This window comes from Nicotiana sylvestris, chromosome 3 (genome assembly GCF_000393655.2).
Source record: "Nicotiana sylvestris chromosome 3, ASM39365v2, whole genome shotgun sequence".
Lineage (NCBI taxonomy): Eukaryota > Viridiplantae > Streptophyta > Magnoliopsida > Solanales > Solanaceae > Nicotiana > Nicotiana sylvestris.
The window spans coordinates 102952291-102975789 of record NC_091059.1 but is presented as its reverse complement, the minus strand read 5'-3'; the positions used below and the strand labels follow the sequence as shown (position 1 = coordinate 102975789).

General features: G+C 34.5%; 4 protein-coding genes across 6 annotated transcripts; 2 read left to right on the top strand and 2 right to left on the bottom strand.

The window, feature by feature from the left end:
• The first annotated feature begins 4611 nt into the window (after window positions 1–4611).
• LOC104243262 (uncharacterized) lies at window positions 4612–13791 on the top strand. 3 transcript variants are annotated; one of them, XM_009798423.2, is made up of 4 exons: window positions 4612–5219; window positions 6226–6295; window positions 6380–6472; window positions 12384–12640. In XM_009798423.2, the coding sequence occupies exons 1-3, from the start codon at window positions 4815–4817 to the stop codon at window positions 6430–6432; spliced, it is 528 nt and encodes a 175-aa protein (XP_009796725.1). In that variant the 5' UTR covers window positions 4612–4814; the 3' UTR covers window positions 6433–6472; window positions 12384–12640. The 3 variants fall into 3 exon arrangements, with proteins under 3 accessions (XP_009796725.1, XP_009796726.1, XP_070027014.1); XM_009798424.2 differs by having other exon boundaries at window positions 4713–5219; window positions 6380–6452; XM_070170913.1 differs by lacking the exon at window positions 12384–12640 and adding an exon at window positions 13664–13791 and having other exon boundaries at window positions 4716–5219.
• Window positions 13792–13836: 45 nt separating this feature from the next.
• LOC104243261 (uncharacterized) lies at window positions 13837–18896 on the top strand. Its single transcript, XM_070170912.1, has 9 exons — window positions 13837–13972; window positions 14461–14604; window positions 14697–15180; window positions 15428–15805; window positions 15900–16118; window positions 16704–16989; window positions 17295–17427; window positions 18038–18567; window positions 18653–18896. The coding sequence occupies exons 3-7, from the start codon at window positions 14974–14976 to the stop codon at window positions 17348–17350; spliced, it is 1146 nt and encodes a 381-aa protein (XP_070027013.1). The 5' UTR covers window positions 13837–13972; window positions 14461–14604; window positions 14697–14973; the 3' UTR covers window positions 17351–17427; window positions 18038–18567; window positions 18653–18896.
• A 274-nt stretch (window positions 18897–19170) lies between these two features.
• LOC104243265 (uncharacterized) lies at window positions 19171–20070 on the bottom strand. The gene is made up of 2 exons (XM_009798426.1): window positions 19635–20070; window positions 19171–19259 (listed from the first exon to the last, which is right to left on the bottom strand). Exons 1-2 carry the CDS (start codon window positions 20068–20070, stop codon window positions 19171–19173), a joined length of 525 nt encoding a protein of 174 aa, XP_009796728.1.
• Window positions 20071–20671: 601 nt separating this feature from the next.
• LOC104243264 (uncharacterized) lies at window positions 20672–22549 on the bottom strand. The gene is made up of 5 exons (XM_070169553.1): window positions 22450–22549; window positions 22176–22350; window positions 21549–21837; window positions 21289–21370; window positions 20672–21201 (listed from the first exon to the last, which is right to left on the bottom strand). The coding sequence occupies exons 1-5, from the start codon at window positions 22547–22549 to the stop codon at window positions 20672–20674; spliced, it is 1176 nt and encodes a 391-aa protein (XP_070025654.1).
• Window positions 22550–23499: the final 950 nt, after the last annotated feature.

The window sequence follows — 23499 nt, the reverse complement described above, 5'->3', positions numbered from 1 at the left end:
TAGCATACACTTAATCGCATTTGTGTTGGCAATATCATTACTCATTATAAGCAAACAATGACTATATGATTTGGAACATTATTAATGTACACACATTTATCACATTCATTTATATTAAAACTATTTGACAATATTGTTTGATCAAATTTCGCGCCATTATTTGGATGTTTGTTTTAGTCCGTAAAGCGACTTAACAAGTCTACATACCTTTTTTCTTTACCTGGAATCATAAATCCTTCAGGTTGTTCCATGCAAATTTCTTCCTCCAAATCTTCATTTAAGAAGGTCGTTTTAATGTCAAATTGGTGGATTTCAAGACCATATACCGCAACTAATGTTACTAACATTCGTCTGGACGCAATTCTTATAACTGGAGAGTATGTATCAAAATAGTCAAGACCTTCTCGTTGTCTAATACCTTTTGACAACAAGTCTTGCCTTATATTTGTCAATAGTACTATCATCTTTCATTTTCCTCTTAAAAATCTATTTAGAACCCAACGGTATATTGTTTGGAGAAAGATCAACCAATTCGCACGTATGGTTGTTCAGTATAGATTCTATTTTACTATTGACTGCCCTTTTCCAAAATAATGATTCGGAAGAAGACATAGCTTCTTTAAATGTTCGAGGCTCATTTTCCAATAAAAAAGTCACAAAATCTGGTCCAAATGAAGTAGACGTTCTTTGACATTTACTACTTCTTGGATTCTCTTGATTATACGTACTTTCTTTTGTTTCTTCCCGAGGTCATTTAGATCCTTCATCAATCGACTCACATTCCTTTTTATACGGATATATATTTTCGAAGAATTTAGCATTATCTGATTCTATAACTGTATTATTATGAATGTCGAGATTTTCTAATTTATGAACCAGAAATCGATAGGTTTTACTATTGGTTGCATATTCTATGAAAACACAATCAACAATTTTCGGTCCTACTTTACCCGTTTGAGTTTAGGAACTTGCACTTTTGCCAAACACGCACACTTTAAAATAATTCAAGTTGGTCTTCCTTCCTTTCTATTTTTCATATAGAATGAATTGCGTTTTGCTATTGGGTACTTGGTTTAGTATCCGGTTAGCCATAAGAATAGCTTCCCTCCACAAGTTCTGTGGCAAACCAGAACTTATCAACAAAGCATTCATCATCTCCTTTAATGATCGATTCTTTCTTTCCGCAATCCTATTAGATTGGGGCATGTAAGGGGCTGTTGTTTGATGAATAATTCCATATTCTAAACATATTTCTTCAAAAGGAGATTCGTATTCACCACCCCTGTCATTGTCTATCATTTTGATTTTCTTGTTAAGTTGCATTTCAACTTCATTTTTATATTGCTTGAATGCATCTATTGCTTCATCTTTACTATTAAGTAAGTAAACATAGCAATATCGAGTAATGCCATCAATAAAAGTTATAAAATACTTCGTTTCACCATGAGATGGTATTAACTTCATGTCGTAAATATATGTGTAAATTAAGTCTAAAGGATTTGAATTCCTTTCAACTGACTTATAAGGATGTTTAACATACTTAGAGTTCACACATATTTGACATTTTGATTTGTCGCATTCAAGCTTAGGCAATACTTTCAAATTAATCATTTTTTGCAAGGTTTTATAATTTACAAGTCTCAAACGTATATGCCATAAATCATTTGACTCAAGTAAGTAAGAAGAAGTAAATTTTTTATTATTGTCAACAACCAATTCAGTTTGAAAAGGCCCTTAGTTAGGTAACATTTTCCTAAGCATATCTCGTTCTTACTTATTACAAATTTGTTTGAAATAAAAATACACTTAAACCCATTCTTTACGAGAAGTGAAATAGAAACTAAGTTCTTCCTTATTTCAGGAACATGACAAACATTGTTCAGAGTCACCACCTTGCTAGAGGTCATCTTCAGGAATATCTTTCCATAACCTTCAATTTTGGTTGTTGCAGAAATTTTCATAAAAATGGTCTCGTCGGGTCCAACGGGAGCATATGAAATAAATGCTTCTTTAACAACACAAACATTACAGGTGGCTCAAGAATCAATCTACCACTCCTTAAGATTTCCCACTAAGTTACATTCAGACAACGTAGCGCATACGTCATCAATATCATCATTTGTTTCAACCATATTTTCTTTACCCTTTTTCTTCTCTTTCTTTGGAGCGCGACATTCTGTAGCTTTGTGTCCAAGATTTCCATAGTTGTGGCAGTTTTCCTTGAATTTCTTCTTGCTGGGATAGTTCTTTGGTCCAAAAGGCTTTTTCCTCTTTTTTGAATTAGTTGGAGCAGTCTCAACAATATTTGCTCCCTTAATTATTGAGTTTTCACATGTCTTCTTTTCTGCAGCTTTATTGTCCTCTTCGATCCTCAATCGAACGATGAGATCTTCGAGTTTTATCTCCTTGCGCTTGTGTTTTAAGTAGTTCTTAAAGTTCCTCCATAAATGAGACTACTTCTCAATCATTGCTGCAACTTGAAATACCTCATTGATAACCAAACCTTCAATGAAAAATTCGTAATTAATACTTTCAACAAAAGCATTTATTCGGATTATACCTTCATCAAGGAGATCATAATTGTAACTTGTAGCTCTTGAACTTGTGTAATGACATACTTGCTGTATTCCATCTTATAGTCCAAAAATTTGGCTGCAACAAACTTCTTCAAACCGGCATCCTCAGTTTTGTATTTCTTTTCCAATACATCCCATAGTTCTTCGAAGTTTTCACATTAATATAGACGTTGTAAAGATCATCTTCTAGTCCGCTAAGAATATAATTCTTGTATAAGAAATCTGAGTGCTTCCATGCCTCAGTCACAATAAAACATTCATTTTCAGGAGTTGATTCCAGCAGAACCGAAACGTCCTCCTTGATGAACTTGTGTAGACTCGAAGTAGTCAAATAGAAGAACATCTTTGTTGCCAATGTTTGAAGTCAATCCCGAATTTTTTTCGGGCTTTTCCGCCGGAGATGGTGGCACAGAACGACTGGAAATAACAACATTGCTCGTAGAACCAACCACGGGGGTTCCTATTTCTGTCATTTTTGTTAGTCACAAAACATAAATCAAATTAATTAACGTTGAAGTATTTAAAATCTTCGAACCGAATAAACTTTAACAGAAACATATTAAATATCACGATGAATATTTAATATCTTCAAAACGAATACACAACTAGTAGAAAATCACAAAGATTTTAATCTCGTAATTGAGTAGAAAGTCCCAAGGACTTTAATCTCAACCAAGGACTAGAAAATTCGAAGAATTTATTCTCCAAAATGAGAGTAGAAATCACTAGGATTTAGTCTCCTACAAACAGAATATAAGATGAATACAAGAGAAAAATATTTAAGTTCCTTACGCTTGTTAGTAATCTGTATTCGAAAATATATTCAAACCAGTAGCAATATAAAATCAGAAATGTAGAAGAAACAGATAATTAATTCGAGCCCACTGAGTTCACAATGTTTCCTTAAGGAACTTAATCCCATCGTAGTACCCGAGGTTTAGGATTATTTTTTCCGATAATAGAAGAGATTACCCTCACTGGTGTAGCGGTACTTCAAACCCCAGTGACCAACGAACTCAAAGATCAGTAGCAAATCACACTTACTGCTTTTTTCTATTAAAAAACTAATGCAGAATGAAGAAGGAGAAATCAGAATTTTCGTAAGGAAAATATGTGGGAAAGTTCATGTATTTATAGCCAAAAAGTTGAGTATACTGAAGAGTTGCAACTCAAAGTGGCTGTTTACGCAAACCGCCAGATTTAAATTATAACGGAAAAATAAAAACGGAGGAAAAATTAAATTACCGTTATAGAAATGGCTAATTTGGATTGAATAATATTGCGTTAATCTTAATATTAACAAATAAATTTGGTCCAAAAAATTAATCAATCAAATTCGAAGTCGAGCGAGCGACGACAACTACGCGAGGCTTGCCTTCTTCTCAACTCAGGTAGAAAAAGCGCAATTGTATGTATACCCATCAAAACTCTTTTTCTCCTCCAATATAGGACAATGTCCCTTTGTCAAAGAGGGAAATTTAATTTTTTTTTTCCTCTATTTTTCATTCACTCTATTTTTGCTCTAACAAGCTTAAACCCAACAACTACTACACAGAACCACCACCATCAACCGAAATCACAACAAACCACCGCCTTTAGTCGGCGCTCGCAAATACCTCCTTTAGCCATCACCACCATGAACTACCATGTTTATATATATAAAATCGCTCAATTATAATCGCTATCACTACCAATCACCACTAACTACTACCCAAAACTGCCACCAATCAAAATCACCACCAACCACCGCCTCTATTTGTTCTTAACAAATGAAAAAGCGAAGTAAACGATCAACAAATTGCTTTGGTCCCATTAAGAAGCATGCTATATCTTCATAATTTGACTCATCGCCAAAAATGCACAAAATGAACTTGTCAAATATCAAATAAACAAATCTTTCAAAAATCAGCTATGGGAAACCTTTTCTTCTACTGAGTACTTAATTTTTATGGATATTAAAACATCTTCTATGGCCACTTGATTTAAAAAAAATCAATGAGTGCGGTCCCAAGTCCCAACGTCTAAGCAATAAAAATCTCATTACGAAAAGAAAAAGATAAAAAGATTTTTTAAAAAAGAAGAGAAGAACATTAAAGATCCAATTTCTATTTTAAAAATCAATTCTGTGGGTGTTCACAAATAGTGATATTATAATAAATATTCCTTTTTAGGCACTCTACAATTACTCAAAATTCAAAAAGTAGAGGCCTAGTGGTTTTTTTTTTCCTGTGACGTTTTATGGGGAAATCGGTTCTTTCGCCAAATAGAATCCAAGATTTTGCCAGAATTATCAGCAGCTCCAATAACAGGATCCACGGCCCGACCCAAGTCAAACCACCCGCATCCAGAATTAGGTCAGTTCCATCCGCAAAGTCCAGGGCGGTGGTCGGCGGCGATTCATCGGAGCGGCGGCTAAAGTTGAGGACGAAGAACATGGAAGAAGCAAGCTCTAACTCCAATTCGAATACTTCTTCGTCGAACCAACAGCGGCAACGGGTGCCCCTTGCTGACGTGGTAGCTGACTGTGTGAAGCGGTGGTTCCAGGATACTCTCAAGGAGGCTAAAGCCGGTGACATTAGCATGCAGGTCCTTGTTGGTCAGATGTATTATAGTGGCTATGGTATTTCCAGAGATGCACAGAAGGTGATTGATTTTTTGCTTCCGTTGATTTTTTTTTTGGCTTGTCTTAGTTCTCTATATAGTGCTCGTAGTTTTCTTATAATCTAGAAACTTAGTGATGTATAAATAACATACTTTAGAAATTCATGCTTTCTATTGACAAGAGAAAACCCCATAAAACATGTTGTTGGAGAGCATTCTGAATTTAGAATTGCATTGAACTTTTTTTGTTTTGATGAGGATGGTGTCCGGGCCACTTGCATGCTTGATTATTCCTCTTGGTACCTGCTATCTACCTTAGTACAAGTACAAAAAATAAAAATAGAGTAAGCTTGTCACAGGTTCACTAGAAAAATCCCTTTGTAGCACAGGTACCGGGTAACACTGTCCACCAATACTTAGGTATATAGGAAGAAATTACCTAGGGTTTTTTGTCTGCGTGGAGTTTACAATTGAACATTTGACACTTTTGTGCTTTTATAGAGTGAAGTTGAACTGTTGAACTTTGGGAAAAATGGCTGAGAGCAAATGTTTATCATTGTCAAGCACATGAAATATCTTCAAATTTGAAATTCAAGCTTGTGGTTGCCTTGTAATACTAGAAGATACACATAATTAAGAGAATGTGTCCTCTATGTGAAGACAACAATGGAATTGAACTCGAACTCTTTAATAATTCAAGAAAAGAAAAAAAAGAAAAAGAAACTACAGTGTGCCTGCTCAGTTCAAGTGCTTATTTTCTTCTTAATCAAGGTACACAATAATTAAGACAACAATGTACGTGCTTACTTATCTTATCTCTTATTCAAGAAGTGAAAAACCAGAGTGTACCCGCTCAATTTTGTCTATTCTCACTAAAAGTTGCTCAAAATTTTCAAAGTAAAAAAGAAAATAGCACCAATCTTTCATCTGCCCAGAATTAGAGTTCTAGGTATGTTTGAAAGATTGACAGTTTTTCGGTTTTCTCTCTCTATTTGTTGTGTCTGAGGATGTGGGAAATGCTTCTACCGATTGATCCATTTGGGTACAGGGAAGAGCTTGGATTAACCGAGCTTCAAAGAGTCGGTCATCAGCGTGGAAAGTGAGTGATAAACGCCCAGGTATGTAGACGTTGGGTTTACTGATTATATTTGTTTGGCATTGTTGTATATTAGTCCAATTGTTATCTTTTTTTTCCTTTTTAGGCTATAATGCTAGTGATTCTGATTCTGATGATACTGTGGAGGACGCAAAGTAAAATTGAAGCACTTTTCACGGGTAAAACAAGCTATAGCATCGTAAGTTCAATTGCGTTAATTTCTTTCACCCTTGTTGTGCAAACTTTTGAAGTTACGGTCTTGATCTACTTTATTTCTTAGTTGATTGAAAATTGTTGCACTTGCTAGGATGTCGAATCTCATGTGGTGTATGACAATGTCACTCTAACTAGATTACTTGATATTTGATAATTTCTTTAGGTGTTTGATCTCCATCTCTCCTTATTAGTCGGTGGACTTAACTTCTTTTGTTAGTCGTGATTGAGAATAAAGTTGAAAACTTTTCTTTAGGGTCATTCTCCACGCTAGATGTCAGCCCAAAATTGCATACAGTTGCTATTACCCACCATGAAGCCAAATGAACTTAGAGAAACTCTTTCTTCCCTTTATGATTCCTTCCCACGAGCATGTCCTGTATGTTGCATGAGAACAATACCTTCCTCCACATGGCATCTTCCAAGCATGCAAATCTCCATAGCGATTTTCTCATCAGAGTTTGGTCTAATATGTTCTTTGCAGATGCCCATCGTCCTGCTTTAATTGGGGCTATGATCTTATCTCACCCTACAAATGCCAGCTCCTTTCTCCATAAGCTCCACTGCGGGAAAAGTCCTTTTGTAGTTTTTCAGTCCTCATGCTAATCGATTCTTGAACAATGATATGAAGCATGTGGGGACACTTATAAGTGCCGCCTTTACAAGAATTTTTTTGCTGCCCTCAAACAAGAATTGTCTATTCCATCCTTCCAATCTCATTCAATCCTCTGTATCATGGTAGTCTCAGTTCCGTATCCTTAAATTTTCCTCCTAGAAGTAGGCCCATGTATGTTAGCCAACTTATACCACAAGCTGATGCTAATTCTAGAATGCTTTGTACTTCTCCAATCAGTAATAATTATGAGTTTCCCAGGTTTACGTGTAGTCCAGATACAACTTTAAACCAAATCATGTGCTGCACAAGAATCGTACCTGTCTTGTCTGTGCTTCAGAAGATGGACAATGCCTCTATAAAAGACTGAAATAGAGATGTCATCTTGTTCCTCCATTGCTTACCTCACAGCCGCTCAAGAAACCTCTAGCTATGGTTGTTCCACCAATCCACCAATGATGTCAATAGGTCTACTACCTCTACTCAATTAGTCAATAAATGTATATATCTCGATTGCCAAGTAGCTATACGAATCCTCTATATTCCGCTTTATTTACAATATTTAATTTCAAACTGTATAAAAAAATTGTTTTTTTAATCTAAATTTAGAAATTCTCTAAAGCTCACACTCATTCCTACACAAACAAGTCTAAACCAGAAGATTTTCCTGTAGATATCTGATCTAATGCAAGCTAGAGATCCTCACAGCAGATACTCAAAATATTTCCACCTCTTCTATTTTCCGCGAAGCCCATTCTGAGAAGGACATATATAGTTCACATGGTCATAGAACATTTTGATAATCCTGGTTTATCACATCTCAACGTCTAGCCTATTGTCTCATTAGCAAGCATACTTGCATCCAAAATCTCTCTCCCCCAAACAAAAGCATTCTGATTGTTGGATGTGAGCTTATAATATGAGACCTTTACTGACAACACCTTTGCTACATACAAAAGTCAAAGTAAACTTTTTTTAATACCCAGTGCCCCCCCTCTCCCCCCCCCTCTTATCATGATTATATATGAGTAACTAAAGCTTCGTTCAAAGAACACACATTGGTAGAAGTGATCCATGCAATTCATTGTGTCATTTCTTGCCACTTCCCAATCAATGTTGAGATGTTTTAGTGAGACCATTCGGTCCAAGTGCTTTATCATTTGAGGCCCGATCAACTCTCTATAGCTTCTTAGACGTTATCAAAGCTCAGAAGTTTTCTTAAGCTCTACCTTTTGTTTGTGGCTAATACCTAAGTTGCTCGCGCTCTTCACTTTCGGCCGCACCTGTGTCAGCATGGCACTAATGCTAGTATGGGTGTGAGTGTGGGATCTGTATCAGATCTGGTCAATCTATTTTGGGTACTTTGACCAAAAGCTAGGGAGAAATTCGAGACAAGATACGGTTTGGTTTTTGAAATCAAAACCAAATTTAGGGTAGCTTTGATGTGAGTATTGCCGCCGTTGTGGAAGGCCTTGAATGGATCCTGCAAGAACCAAAGAACCAGTTCTTGCTTCTTTTATTTCTTTTTCTTTTTTGAGGGAGAGGAGTAGAGAACTTCGAATAGGGACTTTGTGAAAAGAAGAGCTCTACGACGGGAATTGGGAAAACTGTATGAGTAATAGAGTTCTTAAATGAGGCTTAATGTTGGGGTTTACCTGGTAAAAAATATTGTACCCTTTGATCTCCCATATAAGAAAATCAATGTAGTGAAAGCTTGACACATTTGATGAGTCTTCAAGAGCTTTATTCCTATAAGAATTAGAGTTCCAGTCCAAAAGTATAACAATCAATTTTCAATTGTGAATGAAAGATAACTGTGCAAAAATTATTTCTTATAATATTGATAAGTCTCAAAATTTAGGCATATTTTTATAATGCTTTTTTTAGATATTTAAATTTTTTTTAGCCAAATACTTGCACATGTATTTGAATCTAGATAAGTACCCCTAGCTCTAAAAATTTAGATCATGAAGGATCCGACCTCAAGATCCACACACATAACACGCACCGGAGTCCGAGCAATTTAGGCTAATACTCTAATTCAACACCTCCGTGACTGGCCTTAAGATTATTTTTCCTGATTTAGTGTTTGTAAATATTGTAGAAATTTTCCCCTAACTTCATTATCCTCAGGAGCTCCTGTCCATTGATTTAAATTTATATATTTTAAAGGAAGCTATATCTCTTACTTTTATGAGCTCTAGGCGTATGCCAGAAGAACTTGACTTTTCCTTTAAAAGTTCAGTGCAATCTTCATTTTCTACCAATTTTTGCGGGAATAGTTTCCAGCATATCTCCCGTGAGTAACATTTTCCTATAAGTATTTTTTTAAAGTTCTTTTCTTTCTAAGCAGTGGGGAATAGAATAACCCGGCTGAAACGTAATGATCTTACGTCTGTAATGCATTTTATGTCTCATAATAGGTCCCATTCTTCTACTCTTTTCTGGAAGTACCTATACACAAAAGCTCAGCGTGCAATTTACATGAATCTATTTTTCATCTTCAAACTAGTGAGTTTCAATAAATCTGTAGCCAGAAAAATAAATTATTTTTTTCCCGAAAGTATTTTCTTTTATTAATTCTGCATTGGAGAAAGGAATTAGTTTTTTTGCCTGATCTTGTCATCACAAGTCTTCCCATTATTCCCGTCTTTCCGTTTCGGATTGTTCAATTCCTTTGAACAAATTTTCAATGTTTGTCTCTACACTTGCAAACAACTTTTTGTACATCTTTAATTCCTCAATGCTCTTAGGCCTTTAGCTTCTTGAAGCTTGGTTCTCCTTCAACAGAATAGCTATCCCTTTACTCTTTAACCATCATTTTGAAGTTTTGTTGCTGTAATGATGTATTTTCGGATCTGAAATATGAAAGCCCTCTGTGTATCCTGTTCTCTAATAAATATGGCCAATTTCAGATATTGGTTTAGGCAACTCAAGAAGCTATCCTATTCGTCCGTGTGAATTTAGGAATCTCTCTTCCCACCTAGTTTTGTATCAAAAGTCTTTCTGGTCTTTCTACTATGGAAACTCTTCTCCTATTCATCCACATGAACTTTTTCCCGGATAAAGGTATAATCACGACTCCACTAGTAAACTGGTAATATAAGAAATCCTCCGTGACCTCCCTGGTAATATAAGAAATCCTCCGTGACCTCCCTGCTAATTTTATTTTATCTTTTTATAACGGTGGTAGTGTCCTAGCCATTTTGCTCGCACCTCGACTATCACCATGTACTTGCTAGCTCCTATCAGCACATGTAACAAGTAACGTTACCACTAAAGCTTAATTGGATTGGAAGAATTCAACTAGCATTTTCTCCCTTGATTTTCATTCTACTTTATTTATCGTTTGGTCACACCTAATGTTTTAAAAGGCATTTTCGGGGATAGTCCCGGGATGAGCCTTGGGGTGAGGCGCACAAAAAATGCCACGAGGCGATGGTGGGGTCGAAAGTCTCAGGAGGCATACGCCCAGGCGTTGAGGCACGTTTTTTTTGTAGTGAGGCGTAAGCTCAAGAGACTTTTTCAAATTAAAACAAAATTTGCTGAATAAGTCCTTAAAAATATAATACCCAAATTCTCAAAAGTTAGCTTGTAAGTACTTCAAAGTTTTAAAACGGAACTGAAACATTAAATTTAAAAGTCAAGACCTTTTTTTATTGCTAGAACCCCTAATTTATGGTCTTTTCCAATTCTTTATCTTGTCTGCTAGTTTGCTACTATCTCCCAAAAGCAACGAACAATCGATATTTATTTTTGTTGAGAAAACTCATTTTCCTCCATAGCAACAAGTTCAAAGTTCAAATTGCAGGTTTGTCATCCTTTTTATTATTTCAAGTAGAGAACTTTATTCTTTTCAACTCAAGTTACTTGTGCTTTTAAGTGGCGTATAATGGATTATTTTGACTAGTTTTTTGTGGGGATAGAGTATATCTATATATTTTTTTCACTTATTTATAGTTTTCTCAATTTTTATGCAATTTTACCTATTTAAGAACATTTATTGTAAATACCTATGGGGCCTACGCCCCGTGCCACGGGGCTTACGCCTCGCCTTACGCCCATGCCTTTTAAAATACTGGTCACATCCTTCGTTGCCCTCCTTGAACATTCTATCAGAGTGCAATTGTTCGTCGATGCAATTGCATTAAAATTTCCTGTCTCTAGCTTATGAGGGACCTGCCTAATATAGTAACTGTTTCCTAATGGCGTCTCATGGAAGTGAGTGATTGAGGTTAAAATATTTATCAAGGGCCTGGAGAGGTGAAACTTATGGCACCACAACTAAATAACTATTCCTTCTGCTCCAAAATAGACCCAAAAGAAAATCATAGATTTGCATGTATCAGCAAAAACTTCCATTATCTGTTAGTGGAAATTAGAGTTGTAATATGTTTGCTTCTTGTGGACTGCTAAAGTGGAGGAAGTTTCTGCTCTCATTTTCCCTAAAAGAACAGTAAAATGGATTTCATACGGTTTCTAGAAGGGTAAAGGAAACTAAGCATAACTTATAATTGTATTTGATATAGACTACGCCCTTCTAACCTTGATTGATGTCAAGGTAACAGGAAGCAGAATAAGATGACTGTCTATGTTCAAGGCTAGATATAAAGTTGCTTGAAAGGCATTTAAGATGGCACTTTTTCCACAGAAGGTGGAACAAACTTGACTATTTTGTCCTCCTAATGGCAATCTATTTTTTAGTGTGGCTACTTTTTGCTCCGCCACTTGGGACTATTTTTTTGGTTCTGCCAAAGTAAGAGATAATAATTTGCTCATTCGCAATTTTAGTTAAGTCTTCACTAGTTTCTCGTTGTCTTTTGACGCATTTTATGCATTTCCATTTTGGTTCACTCATTGGTTCAATACATGGAGTAGGTTTTGATTTTTGGGCATTTACGAGATTGTTTCTTACCAAGTAAAAGGTGAGCCAACGTGCTTATTTTTAGGAAGCGAAGTGTGCAGGATATGACGACAGAAATACAACTATTGCTTGCAATTCTTTAGAGTGCTAGGAAAACTAACCTTTTGTCAGCTATATAACCTCTTTTCTTTAGTGGTTGTTTTTTTTTTTCCGGGGGGGGGGGGGTTGGTGGCTTACATGAGGGGAGGAGTCTGGTGAGTTATCCAATCATCTCAGTAGAAATAAAGTGAACGTTATATTGTGCTCACAAGTTTATTATGGCGTCCTCGATTTTCTTTTGCCGACAATGGGGCACATCATAGTTTCCATGCTTGAAACTTTATATCCTATAATACACTAATTATAATTTGTTTTATGCAGTATATTTTTGTGCTATGCCTATGCCAGCTGCCAATCCTTTGCAGTTTTGTAACAGACGTTGAACTGGACTTACTGTTCTGATCTTCATGGTCGTTTTTCATTGAAGTACTCCATGTCCATAATGTTATTTTGCCTAACTGGACTGATAGCAAATCACTTTCTTTACATTAGTTTATTATCTTTGTGTCATGATGGTTTGATCTTGTAATTCTGGCTTAACTGGGAAAAAAACTGGAAAGGCAATCATTCTTTGTTTAGTTCGTCGTCAAGTCTGCTTTAGTGGATTTTGCTTTTCAAGTCTTCGTGTTTGTTGAATGGACATTTGAAACCTCAAGTTGCTTTGGTGTAGTTGCATGCCGGAGAGTTGTTCCATTTTGTGGCAAACATAGATAACATTTTGTAGTTTATTTTGAAACCAGCTCCTAAGGACCCGTTTAGCCATAGATTTTGCCAAAATAAATTTGAGTTTTATTTGGCAAACACATGTTTGGTCATAGATTTTGCCTATATTTCGTTAAAATTCCAAATCCCAAAACCAGCTCAATAGTTGGTTTTGGGCCAAAATATCACTATTACATTTTTTTAAAAATTGCCCCAAATTTTTGTATTTTATCAAAGAGCCCACCATTTATTATTTTGTAACAATGTTGCTTCGTCTTCTCGGTCATCTGATAGTGTATTATGTAGTGCATTATAAAAATGATAATTTTGTATCAAATTTATTTATGTTTAAAACTATGGTTTGCGATAATATAATGAATGTCATTGATAATTTTACTGTGAGTATTTGTGATAGTTTTTAGAAGGAATTTTTACATCCTATAGCAAAGGTTAACACCCTATTTATTTAAAATAAATACCATTTAAATAAATTATATTCTATAGATATCTTTTATGATTTATAGCAAAATTTTTAATTTTGGTTATCTTGTACACTTAAGCCACTAAAGACGCTATGTTTTATTTTCCTCCCTCCATTCTTAGATTTTTCTTTCTCATAGTTACCATTTTTCATACAACTTTTCAATACACGTTCACCCTCTCTCTACTTTGATACAATCTATTTTCTTTCCAATTCCCTGTAAGCACAATCAACACCAGAGAATCCTCCTCACCCACACCACTGCTTCCTCCTTCCCCAATATCGGCGTAAACCCTAATCTCCTCAAGATTTCTCATTTGTTTTTATAATTAGTGTGATAAGTATTTAATTTTTTTGATTTTCACTATTTTTGCTTATTCTCAACATCTCTACTTACCAAATTTTCTCTAATCAACAGTACCTAAGCGTATTCTCACAATGTCTGAGAATACACCCCGCAAGTTGATTACTAGAGGTATACCCACAAAAATTCTCAATTTTGACGGGCCCTCTTTCTCCTTGCAAATCACTCAAGGGGAATTGGATGCAAGTTTAGCCAAAAATATGGCATTGAAGAAGAGAACAAAATCTCGACATGACAATTTCAAAGAAACCCAAGTCGAGAAATCATTGAAGGAAACAAGACTTCCCATTCCGGCCTGAAGCTTCTTCTGTCAAGGAGAAGGAGGTTGAAGCAAGTAAAAGCTCAGATACACTGGAAGAAAAGGTAATTTCTGATGTATTCATCTGTATTATAAATGTATTCATATGTATTTATATGTATAAACCTGTTGAATTCTCTGTTCAAAAAGGATATTCAATGTATTTTTGTACTTATAGAAAATAATGATACAAATATGTATATGTATTCTTATAGTTGTATTTATAAGGATTTTCAAAGTTCCAATTACTGTTTTATTCTAATTGCAATGTCTTTATTTGTTGTATGCGTATGTATTATATTAGTACATATATTTCTATCACTGATATCTTACTCCAGTTTATTTTCCAGTCTGTATTTAGTTGTATTCATATGTATTCATGTCAGTTATACTATGAAATATGTGTTGTATTCAGTTGTATTTATATGTATTTATTCTTGTTAAATGCATGGAATTAAGTTGTTTGTGAAAAAACAGCCTATATTTGCACCTCATATCAGTGTATATACTAACACTGACATAGTCTCCGAGCTAAAAGAAAATCTTACTCCAGAGCAGTACAAACAACTGGGTAATACTTGTTTTGGTAATTTCCTTCAAATGAAGCATTGTGAAGCCCAACATCAACTCTTCAGATGCTTCATGGCTCTCCAGTTAGAAGGAAGTCCTAACAATGTATTTGCAATACACATCACTGGTACTTCCTTATCTTTCTCAATAAGGGAGTTTGCGCTTGTGACTGGCCTCAAATGTGTTGGTAACGATGCTGATTTTGAGTTCAATGAAAAGGTTCCTAACCGGCTTATTGAGACTTACTTTGGAGGTGTCAATCTTGTCAAGAAGAAAGATTTGATGAAATGCTTTGCTGACAAGAACTGGCGACAACGATGGGGATGCCTTGAAGATAGCTGTTTTGTATTTCATACACACCTTCATTTTTTCATCAGAGAAGAACAACACAACCATCCCAAGGCTACATTTTGACTTGGTAGAGAGTGTGCTCTATTCTGAATATCCATGGGGTTTAAAAGCATTTGAAAGCCTGACAAAATCTATTAGCAAGAAGATGGATGCTCAGAAGAAGTACTACATGATAGCTGGGATGCACCTAGCTATGCAAGTGTGGTTTTATGAGTGCTGTTCAAATGTTGATCCCAAAATTGCTCTCCGAGTTGATAACGTGGTCCCCAGAATACTCAATTGGAGAACCACCGGAAATCAGCCAAACTTTGCTTATCTGATGAACGACATGTTCAATGACAATGGAAACATGGTAATTTACAATTTGTATCGTGGCTAGTTTTCAATTTACTAATCATTAATGCTGGATACAGTTATTGTTGCATACAACTGCATGCAGTTGAATACAGTTGTTGCTGCATTCATTATTACTGCTGCATACAGTTGCATATAATTTACTAATCATTACTGCTGCCTTCATTTGAATACAAATTACAGTTTGATTCCAGAATTGCATACATCCATTCGTAGTAAGACTTTGATTGTATTTCGTTTTTCAGATTGTTTACAAGGACATCCACCCGACCGATATAGAGCTTGCTGTTATTCAGATTCCTCCAGTAGGCGTTGCTGTTGAGAACAATCCTACTCCTACTCATTCAGACAAGTCGGCAGAGGATTCAGATGACTTTTCTCCGACACCTGATCTTCAGTGTAAGAAGAAACATGCTGCAAGTGTTGGTCCATCTTCATCACCGCCCCATAAAAAGCGCAAGGAACAGATTATTCATCCCTCAAATATAGAGAATAAATCCAAGATTCCTCCTGTTGGTGTAACTGAAATTGCACAAAATGTTTTACAACACAATAAGCTGGCAGATTCCAAAAATAATGAAGTATCTTCTTTGAGGAAAGATCTAAATTCATTCAAAGAATACGTGAGTTTTTTATCCACGCATTACACATTACTGTTTAGTGCTTAACATTCGTATATTTTTGGCGCACTTTTCTAATTATTTCTGTCTTGCTAAGGTTGTGGGCGAGTTCAAGTCTTTGAGATCATTGATAAATGATAACTTTAAGAAGCTTTCTGACCATCTTCAAGACAATCAACAAAAAGAAAGCTTACACCAGAGAAAGGAAACCACAGGGAGACGTGATGATGATATTGAAATGCCATATGATGCCAACTTGCAAGATATTCCAAAAGGTCACAGACAGACTGATACAGTTGTCGGGGATAATGTTGAGGTTTAACATTTTTAACATCTTTAGCATATGTTTATATTCCTATTTGCTCTTATTCGGATTAATCTTATATAAACCAATTTTGTAACATTGTGAAATACAATTATATACAGAATAATTCAGTATTTTTAAAAATCTTAATCCTATATGTATTTATATTTTACTAACTTTATTTCTACATAATTATTGTGCTCTTCTCATGTTGTATCTACATGTATTCATATATATATATATATTACAACATGATATTTGTATACATTTAAGCTGTATTTTACTGTATTCAGATGTATTTTAAATGGCATCATTATTCTTAAATAACTGTTGTATTTTACTGTATTCAGATGTATTTTAAAAGTTCTTAGTAATTGTAACTAACAGATGTATATCAGTACTATGTATTTAATTGCCTCATTAGTCTTGAATAACAACATATATTTAAATGTATTCAGATGTACTATTCTTGAATCTGTGTGATGTATTTAAATGAGTTTTCACTTATCATATTCAGTTGCTTTATTGTATTTATATGTATTTAACTGTATTCATACAGTCAGTTACTACACTAACAATGATGCATACGTCTAACAGAATATAATGGTTAATGCTCTTTGTGTGGAGTCAAGAGTGGAGGGGAATACTACATCAGAGGTGCCGTGCAACATACCACCTATAGGCCAAGATGGTGCATCTACAGATTACTATGTATCTCAATTTGAGCTGGACGACAAGTTTCTTCCCAGTCAAATTCCAGAAATTAGAATTGTGATACACAACAGTGCAAAAAAAGTTGAATCAACCCCAGTACCATCTCATAGGAATCGTCGACCAAGTAGATGGTATTCTTCGCCTTACGAGTCTAACTTCGACTCCGCAGGTTAGTGTTTTATAAACTAATGATCTATTTCCCTATGGTTTTTATAATTAAAAGTCTCTATTCACGAATTCAATGAACAACAAGTACTTCAATAAAGTTGACCCCCATTTTTGAAAAAAGACACCCCTTTGAGGATGATTCAATAACGGGGCCACATCCTATATTAATCATACATGAATACGACAAATGGGTTTGTGATGGTCTTCTCGCTAGACATGAACATAAGTGAGTTTTTCCCCAGTATGTCTATTACGTATTTATATTTTTAAAAATGGATATAATATTTTTTTATATCATACTTGTAGAAGTAATTTGGAAGATCATTACAAGAAGAACAAGTCAACACTTCATATACCATTGAATTTTGGAGTTGATCAAGTCAATTCAAAAAATTGATTTTACCTTCTATCGTTTGACGGTAAACTATGAGATGACAACGTAAGTTTTACCCCTTCCAACTCCACTTAATTCATTTCTTTAGTATTGGTTTTTCTAATTGTATAATTCACAAATTGAGCTCACATAAATTTGTCTTACATTACTTTTATGTATTCAATTGTACTTAGATGTATCTTTTACATGCTGTATTTAATTGTATTCAGATGTATTTTAACATTACTCAGTAGTTGTAAATAACAGATGTATTTAACTTAATCTGTATGATGTATTTAATGTCATCATTATTCTTAAATAAATGCTGTATTTTACTGTATACATATGTATTTTAATGTATTCAGTAATTGTAACTAACAGATGTATATCAGTACTATGTATTTAATTGCCTCATTAGTCTTGAATAACAACATGTATTTAAATGTATTTTAACATCACTCTGTAGTTGTAAATAGCAGATGTATTTAACTAAATCTGTATGATGTATTTAATGACATCATTATTCTTAAATAATTGTTGTATTTTACTGTATTCAGATATATTTTAATATATTCAGATGTCTTGAATCTGGAACTGAGTTTCACTTATCATATACAATTTCTTTTTCTTAATTTGATTCATTGCACTAACACTATGTAATTAAATTTGTGTATAGCATATTGACGTCATATTCTACTATCTGAGAAAGAAGGGAAAATATAACCAAACAAGCAACTTCAAGTATACAATTGTTGATTTTATATTCAAGACAAGAATTGCAGAAATCTTCGACAGGTATGCTGATACAGATAGTAATGCAAATGTAACCAAAGAAGAGGATGTGGTATGTGAGTACATAAGGGGATACAGATTGCTAGCTAATGTACCTTGGCATACTGTTGATAATGTATTGATACCAGTCAACTTGAAGGACAAACTACACCGGATATTGGCTATTGTCTCATTCAAGGAGAGATGCATCAAAGTGTATGACTCATACAGATCTGCAGGTCATGATGCCTATGTAGCTTCTGAGATAGATAAGATAGCTAAGCTTATACGTCTGTATCTATCAATCAGTGGCTTTTACAGAGATAGTGAAGGCATAGATTGGTCTACTTACTCAACATACACTGACAAGTCGCATACTGATCCCTTTGAAGTTGTTTTCATATCAAATCTGCCTCAACAAAAAGCTGCGAGCCTGTCTGTATTCAATCATCATTCTTGTATCATTTTAAAACTCTAATTGTATGAATTATTTTTAATTGTTTCAATCAACATTTTTCAGGGATTGTGGGGTGCATGTTGCGGAATACACAGAGTTTCTGAGCACTCTTGGTGAGATTGCACAAACAACATTTGATTTTAATCTACTCTGTCAAAGATATGGTGCTCTCCTCTGGGACTATGCTATGCGGAAGATAGACGCTGATGCCATAAGTGATAATGAAGCACCCTCCAAGATTGCTAGGCAAATCACGGAGTCAGATTCAAAGTTACAGATAGTGTTAGAGTAGCTCTAGGTGAATGTAGTTTTGGAATGTTGTTTTAGGTGAATACTGTTTTTTAGAATATCTTTTTGACAGAAGATGGTATTCAGTTAGAAAAATCAATGTTTTAATCACTTTATCAACAATGTTCATGTATGACAATTACAACTTTTCAATCTATGTTTCATTGTTTTATTCATAAGTATTCATGCTTAATCTACAATTTCTACTCGTATGTATCTTATAAGATGTATTCATACGTATTAAACATGGCATATAAATTTGTATTAATATCCAGTCCCTTGGCTTATCAAAGTCATTGAAAGTCAGCAACTGTATGCTTCAGGTTTATCAAAGTCAACTGTAAATGTTGCTGTAAATGTACCTTGGCAACTGTAAATGTTGCTAATACATTGAAATATCAAAGTCAGCAACTGTATGCTTCAGGTTTTTACATATGTACTCAACTTGATGTATTGATTTTACTTACTCAGGTTATATGTATTTATTGAAATTGTTATATTATAGCTGAGTATATAATTGTATTCCGATGTATTTTGATTAGTTATGTATATACAACACAGGCACTGTCTATAATAAATTGTCTAAGTACATGTTGACAAGGTTGTATTCGAATGTATTCAACACAATAATACAACTAAATGTATCCAAAATCTATTCGCGAAAGGAATTTCAAAATTTATTACTTCACAATGTCATCAAAAGTAATGACAAATCGTTGGAGCACTAATACATGTCAGAGTGTTAACTAAATCTTACGTGGAGCATTTCTACACGTTTGTTTGTTATGTCTTCCTTGCCGACATATGCTATATGAATGTTGATTTTTCGGCTGCAGCAATTCACTGAAAGGTTTATCGCACTTCTTCTTTGGCCTTCCAGGAGGTCTTTTCCATTTGGGTGGTAATACAACTTCCTCTGCAACATGTGCTGGTATATTCCAGTCATTTCTGTCCGGTAGCGGGATAATAGGCACATCGTATGTCATTACAACAGAATTTGGTTTGTAATAGTTAGAGCAATAATCTTCTAGCATTAGAAACTTGCTCTTCAGTACAGCCCAAGCATATATGCATAATAATTCATCAACTTGGAACCTCCCACAAAAGCATTTTCTCTCTAACAGGCAGACAGTGTAATGTCTCTCTCCATAGTTAACCGTATGTAAGTATTCAATCGATAGTACCACGTACATTTAAACATAGACCTATAACTTTTGAGCACATACAAATGAATTTCTTTATGTATAATGCTGAATTATTCAGTTAAATACAACTGAAATGTTTGAATACAGAAGAATACATCATATATGTAGACCGACAGACTATAAACTATAATTACGTCTTAGCTTATGAATACAATAACATACATCAAACATCTGCTTAACCTTAGGCAGTTGAAAAGAAAATACATCTAAATACATTTAAATACATGTTGTTATTCAAGACTAATGAGGCAATTAGATACATAGTACTGATATGCATCTGTTTGTTGCAATTACTGAGAACTTTTAAAATACATCTGAATACAGTAAAATACAACAGTTATTTGCAAGGATAATGATGCCATTAAAATATCATTATAAGTCTACTGCATGACAATACAACTGAATACGTCTATCTAAAAAATTCTGTATAAGTTATTTCAGAAAACAATTAAGCTATCTAAAAAAATAGCTTAATATGTGATACAATGACATTAAAATGAAACTTACAGTCACGCGTGTAGACATTGCCTCATTCAAAGTCAGCATCTCCTGGTATTTTTTTTCCAAGCGTTGTGCATGTCTGTGTAGCTTATTTGCGGTTACTGCAATTCCAACGTCCAAACATCTTCCTAACTTCTTCGAGGAAGTCGTATATTGGAAATTCCCTTGCTGACACTAGTGCTGCATTGATTGACTCAGCAATATTTGACGTCATGGTCCATCCCCTGTTAACAGGTGCATACAACCTAGCCCACTTTTCGTATCCAACTAACTCCAAGTATTCTTTCACCCTAATATCTACCTTCTCCATCTTCTCCATCAGACTGTCAAATTCAGCTTGTGTGTATGCTTTCGCCATCGAGAAGTATATCTCGCTCAACTTTACATGGCTCTTTTTGAATTTCTTATATACGTTGTTCCATAGATGCCATATACAGGCAAAATGTGGTACATGTGGATATACTCTCGATACAAATTTAATGATACTCTCATTTCTATTTGAAACGATGCACATGTTTTTCCTGTCACCGTATGCTATCTTGAATTGCTCAAAGAACCACGTCCAAACAGCATCGTTCTCTGAATCAATAACACCATATGCTAGTGGCAATATATGACCTGTAAAGACAATTGAATACTTATTTTTAAAACATGTATTTCAATCTTTAAAATATTAACAAAATTTATTATAATTCACGTACTCACCTGCACCATCCAACGTGCTTGCCGAGATAAATGTCCCGGTGTAGTAAGATTTTACGTGACTTCCATCCACAACCACATGGGTCTACAATGATCAAACCCCTTTACAAAGGCATACAAAGATATATACACATACATGAACTCATTTTTGGGCATTTTACCATTCTGATGTGCGAAGCTGGATATGTTATATCCATTGTATATAAGTATCCTGATAATTTTTTGTATGAATCAACCGGTTCACCTCTCAAAAAATTTATTGCCTTTTCTTTAGTCCGCCACGCCAACATGTAGCTAATATCTACACCTAAATCTGATTTCACATCATCAATAATATCCTTTGGGGTGTATTTCCTCTTATGATTAGTAAGCTTAGGCCTAATCATACCACCTATAAGGCTGCTACTTGCCTGTCGCTGCTCATGCACCTTGTCCTTAAACGGACATGTATGGTTATCAATGAACTCTCTCACTTTGAATAGTTCTGATTTGTTAATGCTCGAAGCCTTAAACCTCCATTCACAATCTTCTGACATACATAATAATGCATAGCTGCAAAGAATCTATCATTATACGTATGATTAGCATAAATGTTTACCAAAAAATGTACTCATATACACATGAATACATTCTGACATCTATATATAAAAATTATTATACAATTGAATACAATTATAGTTATATGCATTTAAATATAATGAATACAATTATAGTTATATGCATACAATTAAATACAAAACAGTAAACAAAATAGGAAAATAAACAAACAGATGTTAAACACATCAATGAAGATTAAGTGAAAATCCACAAATATGCATAAATACATCAATGTATAACTTACAACTCCAACCAATAATACAATATACTAAAAAAATTAAATACACTCAAACCTGACAGTGTTAGACCTATCAACCCGGAATTGAAACCTTTGAGATATAGCATAATTCTCCATCACCTCTTTCAATGTAGCCTTATCCTTATATACTTGTCCAGCCATAACCTTCCTTTGATTAGTTTTTGAAATTATCAAATCCTTGTCCAGTTCGAACACCCCAATTGCTTGTCCTGAATTGACAAAATCTAGAGCAAGTTTATCATCTGTATCGGAATCATACCTTTAAACTGCTTCGTCTATTTGCACAATGTCGCCTTGATTTAAACTACCTCCGGATACAAGTTCTTTTTCAATAGTTGTTATGCACAAAGGATACATCTCAAATTCTTTGTTCTCTTTTTTCAACTCTACATACATCCTGTAACCCATATCATTATGTATTTCCATTGGCGTGCAATTTCCTTCTACTTTGTATTGAATTTTAATGGACGTTGAGCTCAAATCTATTCCCAGTTGATTAGAGATTCACGCAACCAAGTCATTATACGACGCATACTCCTTTATCAGTATTTCCTCAACTAAACAAATTGCTCTCAATGTTCCACTTGCCAGAATGTCGCAACAACACTGTTAAACTTGCCATATGTATAATGGAATTATACCGTATTCTGTATACAATTGTATCAATCGCACTGTTTCGTGGTTGAAAAGAGAACTAGGTACAGAAAAAAGGGAGAACTGAAAATTCAGATGTTGCTCTGGTTTTCGCTATTTTTCTTGTTGAATCGTGAATGGAAGAATACAGATTTATGGGCAATAGTTTGTGTTAGTTGAGTTAAATTAGGAGAATATCAAGTGAATTGATTTCCTTTCCGTTTTAAACAAGTTCAACCTTCCATATTTTACGCGAAATACGTTACTGTATTCACGATAAGGACGTGTGAATACATTTGAATACATCTCAAGCTTAGTTGGAATTCCAAAAGTCACGCCTATTTTTGCTATTGTATTAATGAATACAATAGCTTAAATACATCAAATAACCACATAAAAGGTATCTATAATCCGTAATATAACAAAAGGTATCTAAAATTACTAATTACACCTAAAAGATAGTGCTTTATGAAAATTTCTCTTTTTAGAACTTGTGAGTATAAGTCATATTTCATGTTTTTCCAAAATAAATTTGGAAAATATGTTTTGAAAACTGATGTCCACTCACATTTTCATCTTCAAACCAAACTTCACCCAAATCAGATTTTTCTAAACAAATTTGAAAATCTATGGCCAAACGCTAGCTAAATGTGAAACGATACGTGGGGAAAAAATTAGAAAAAGTGGAGATTGTTCTGGTGGACACTCAAGGGTGTGATGTAGCG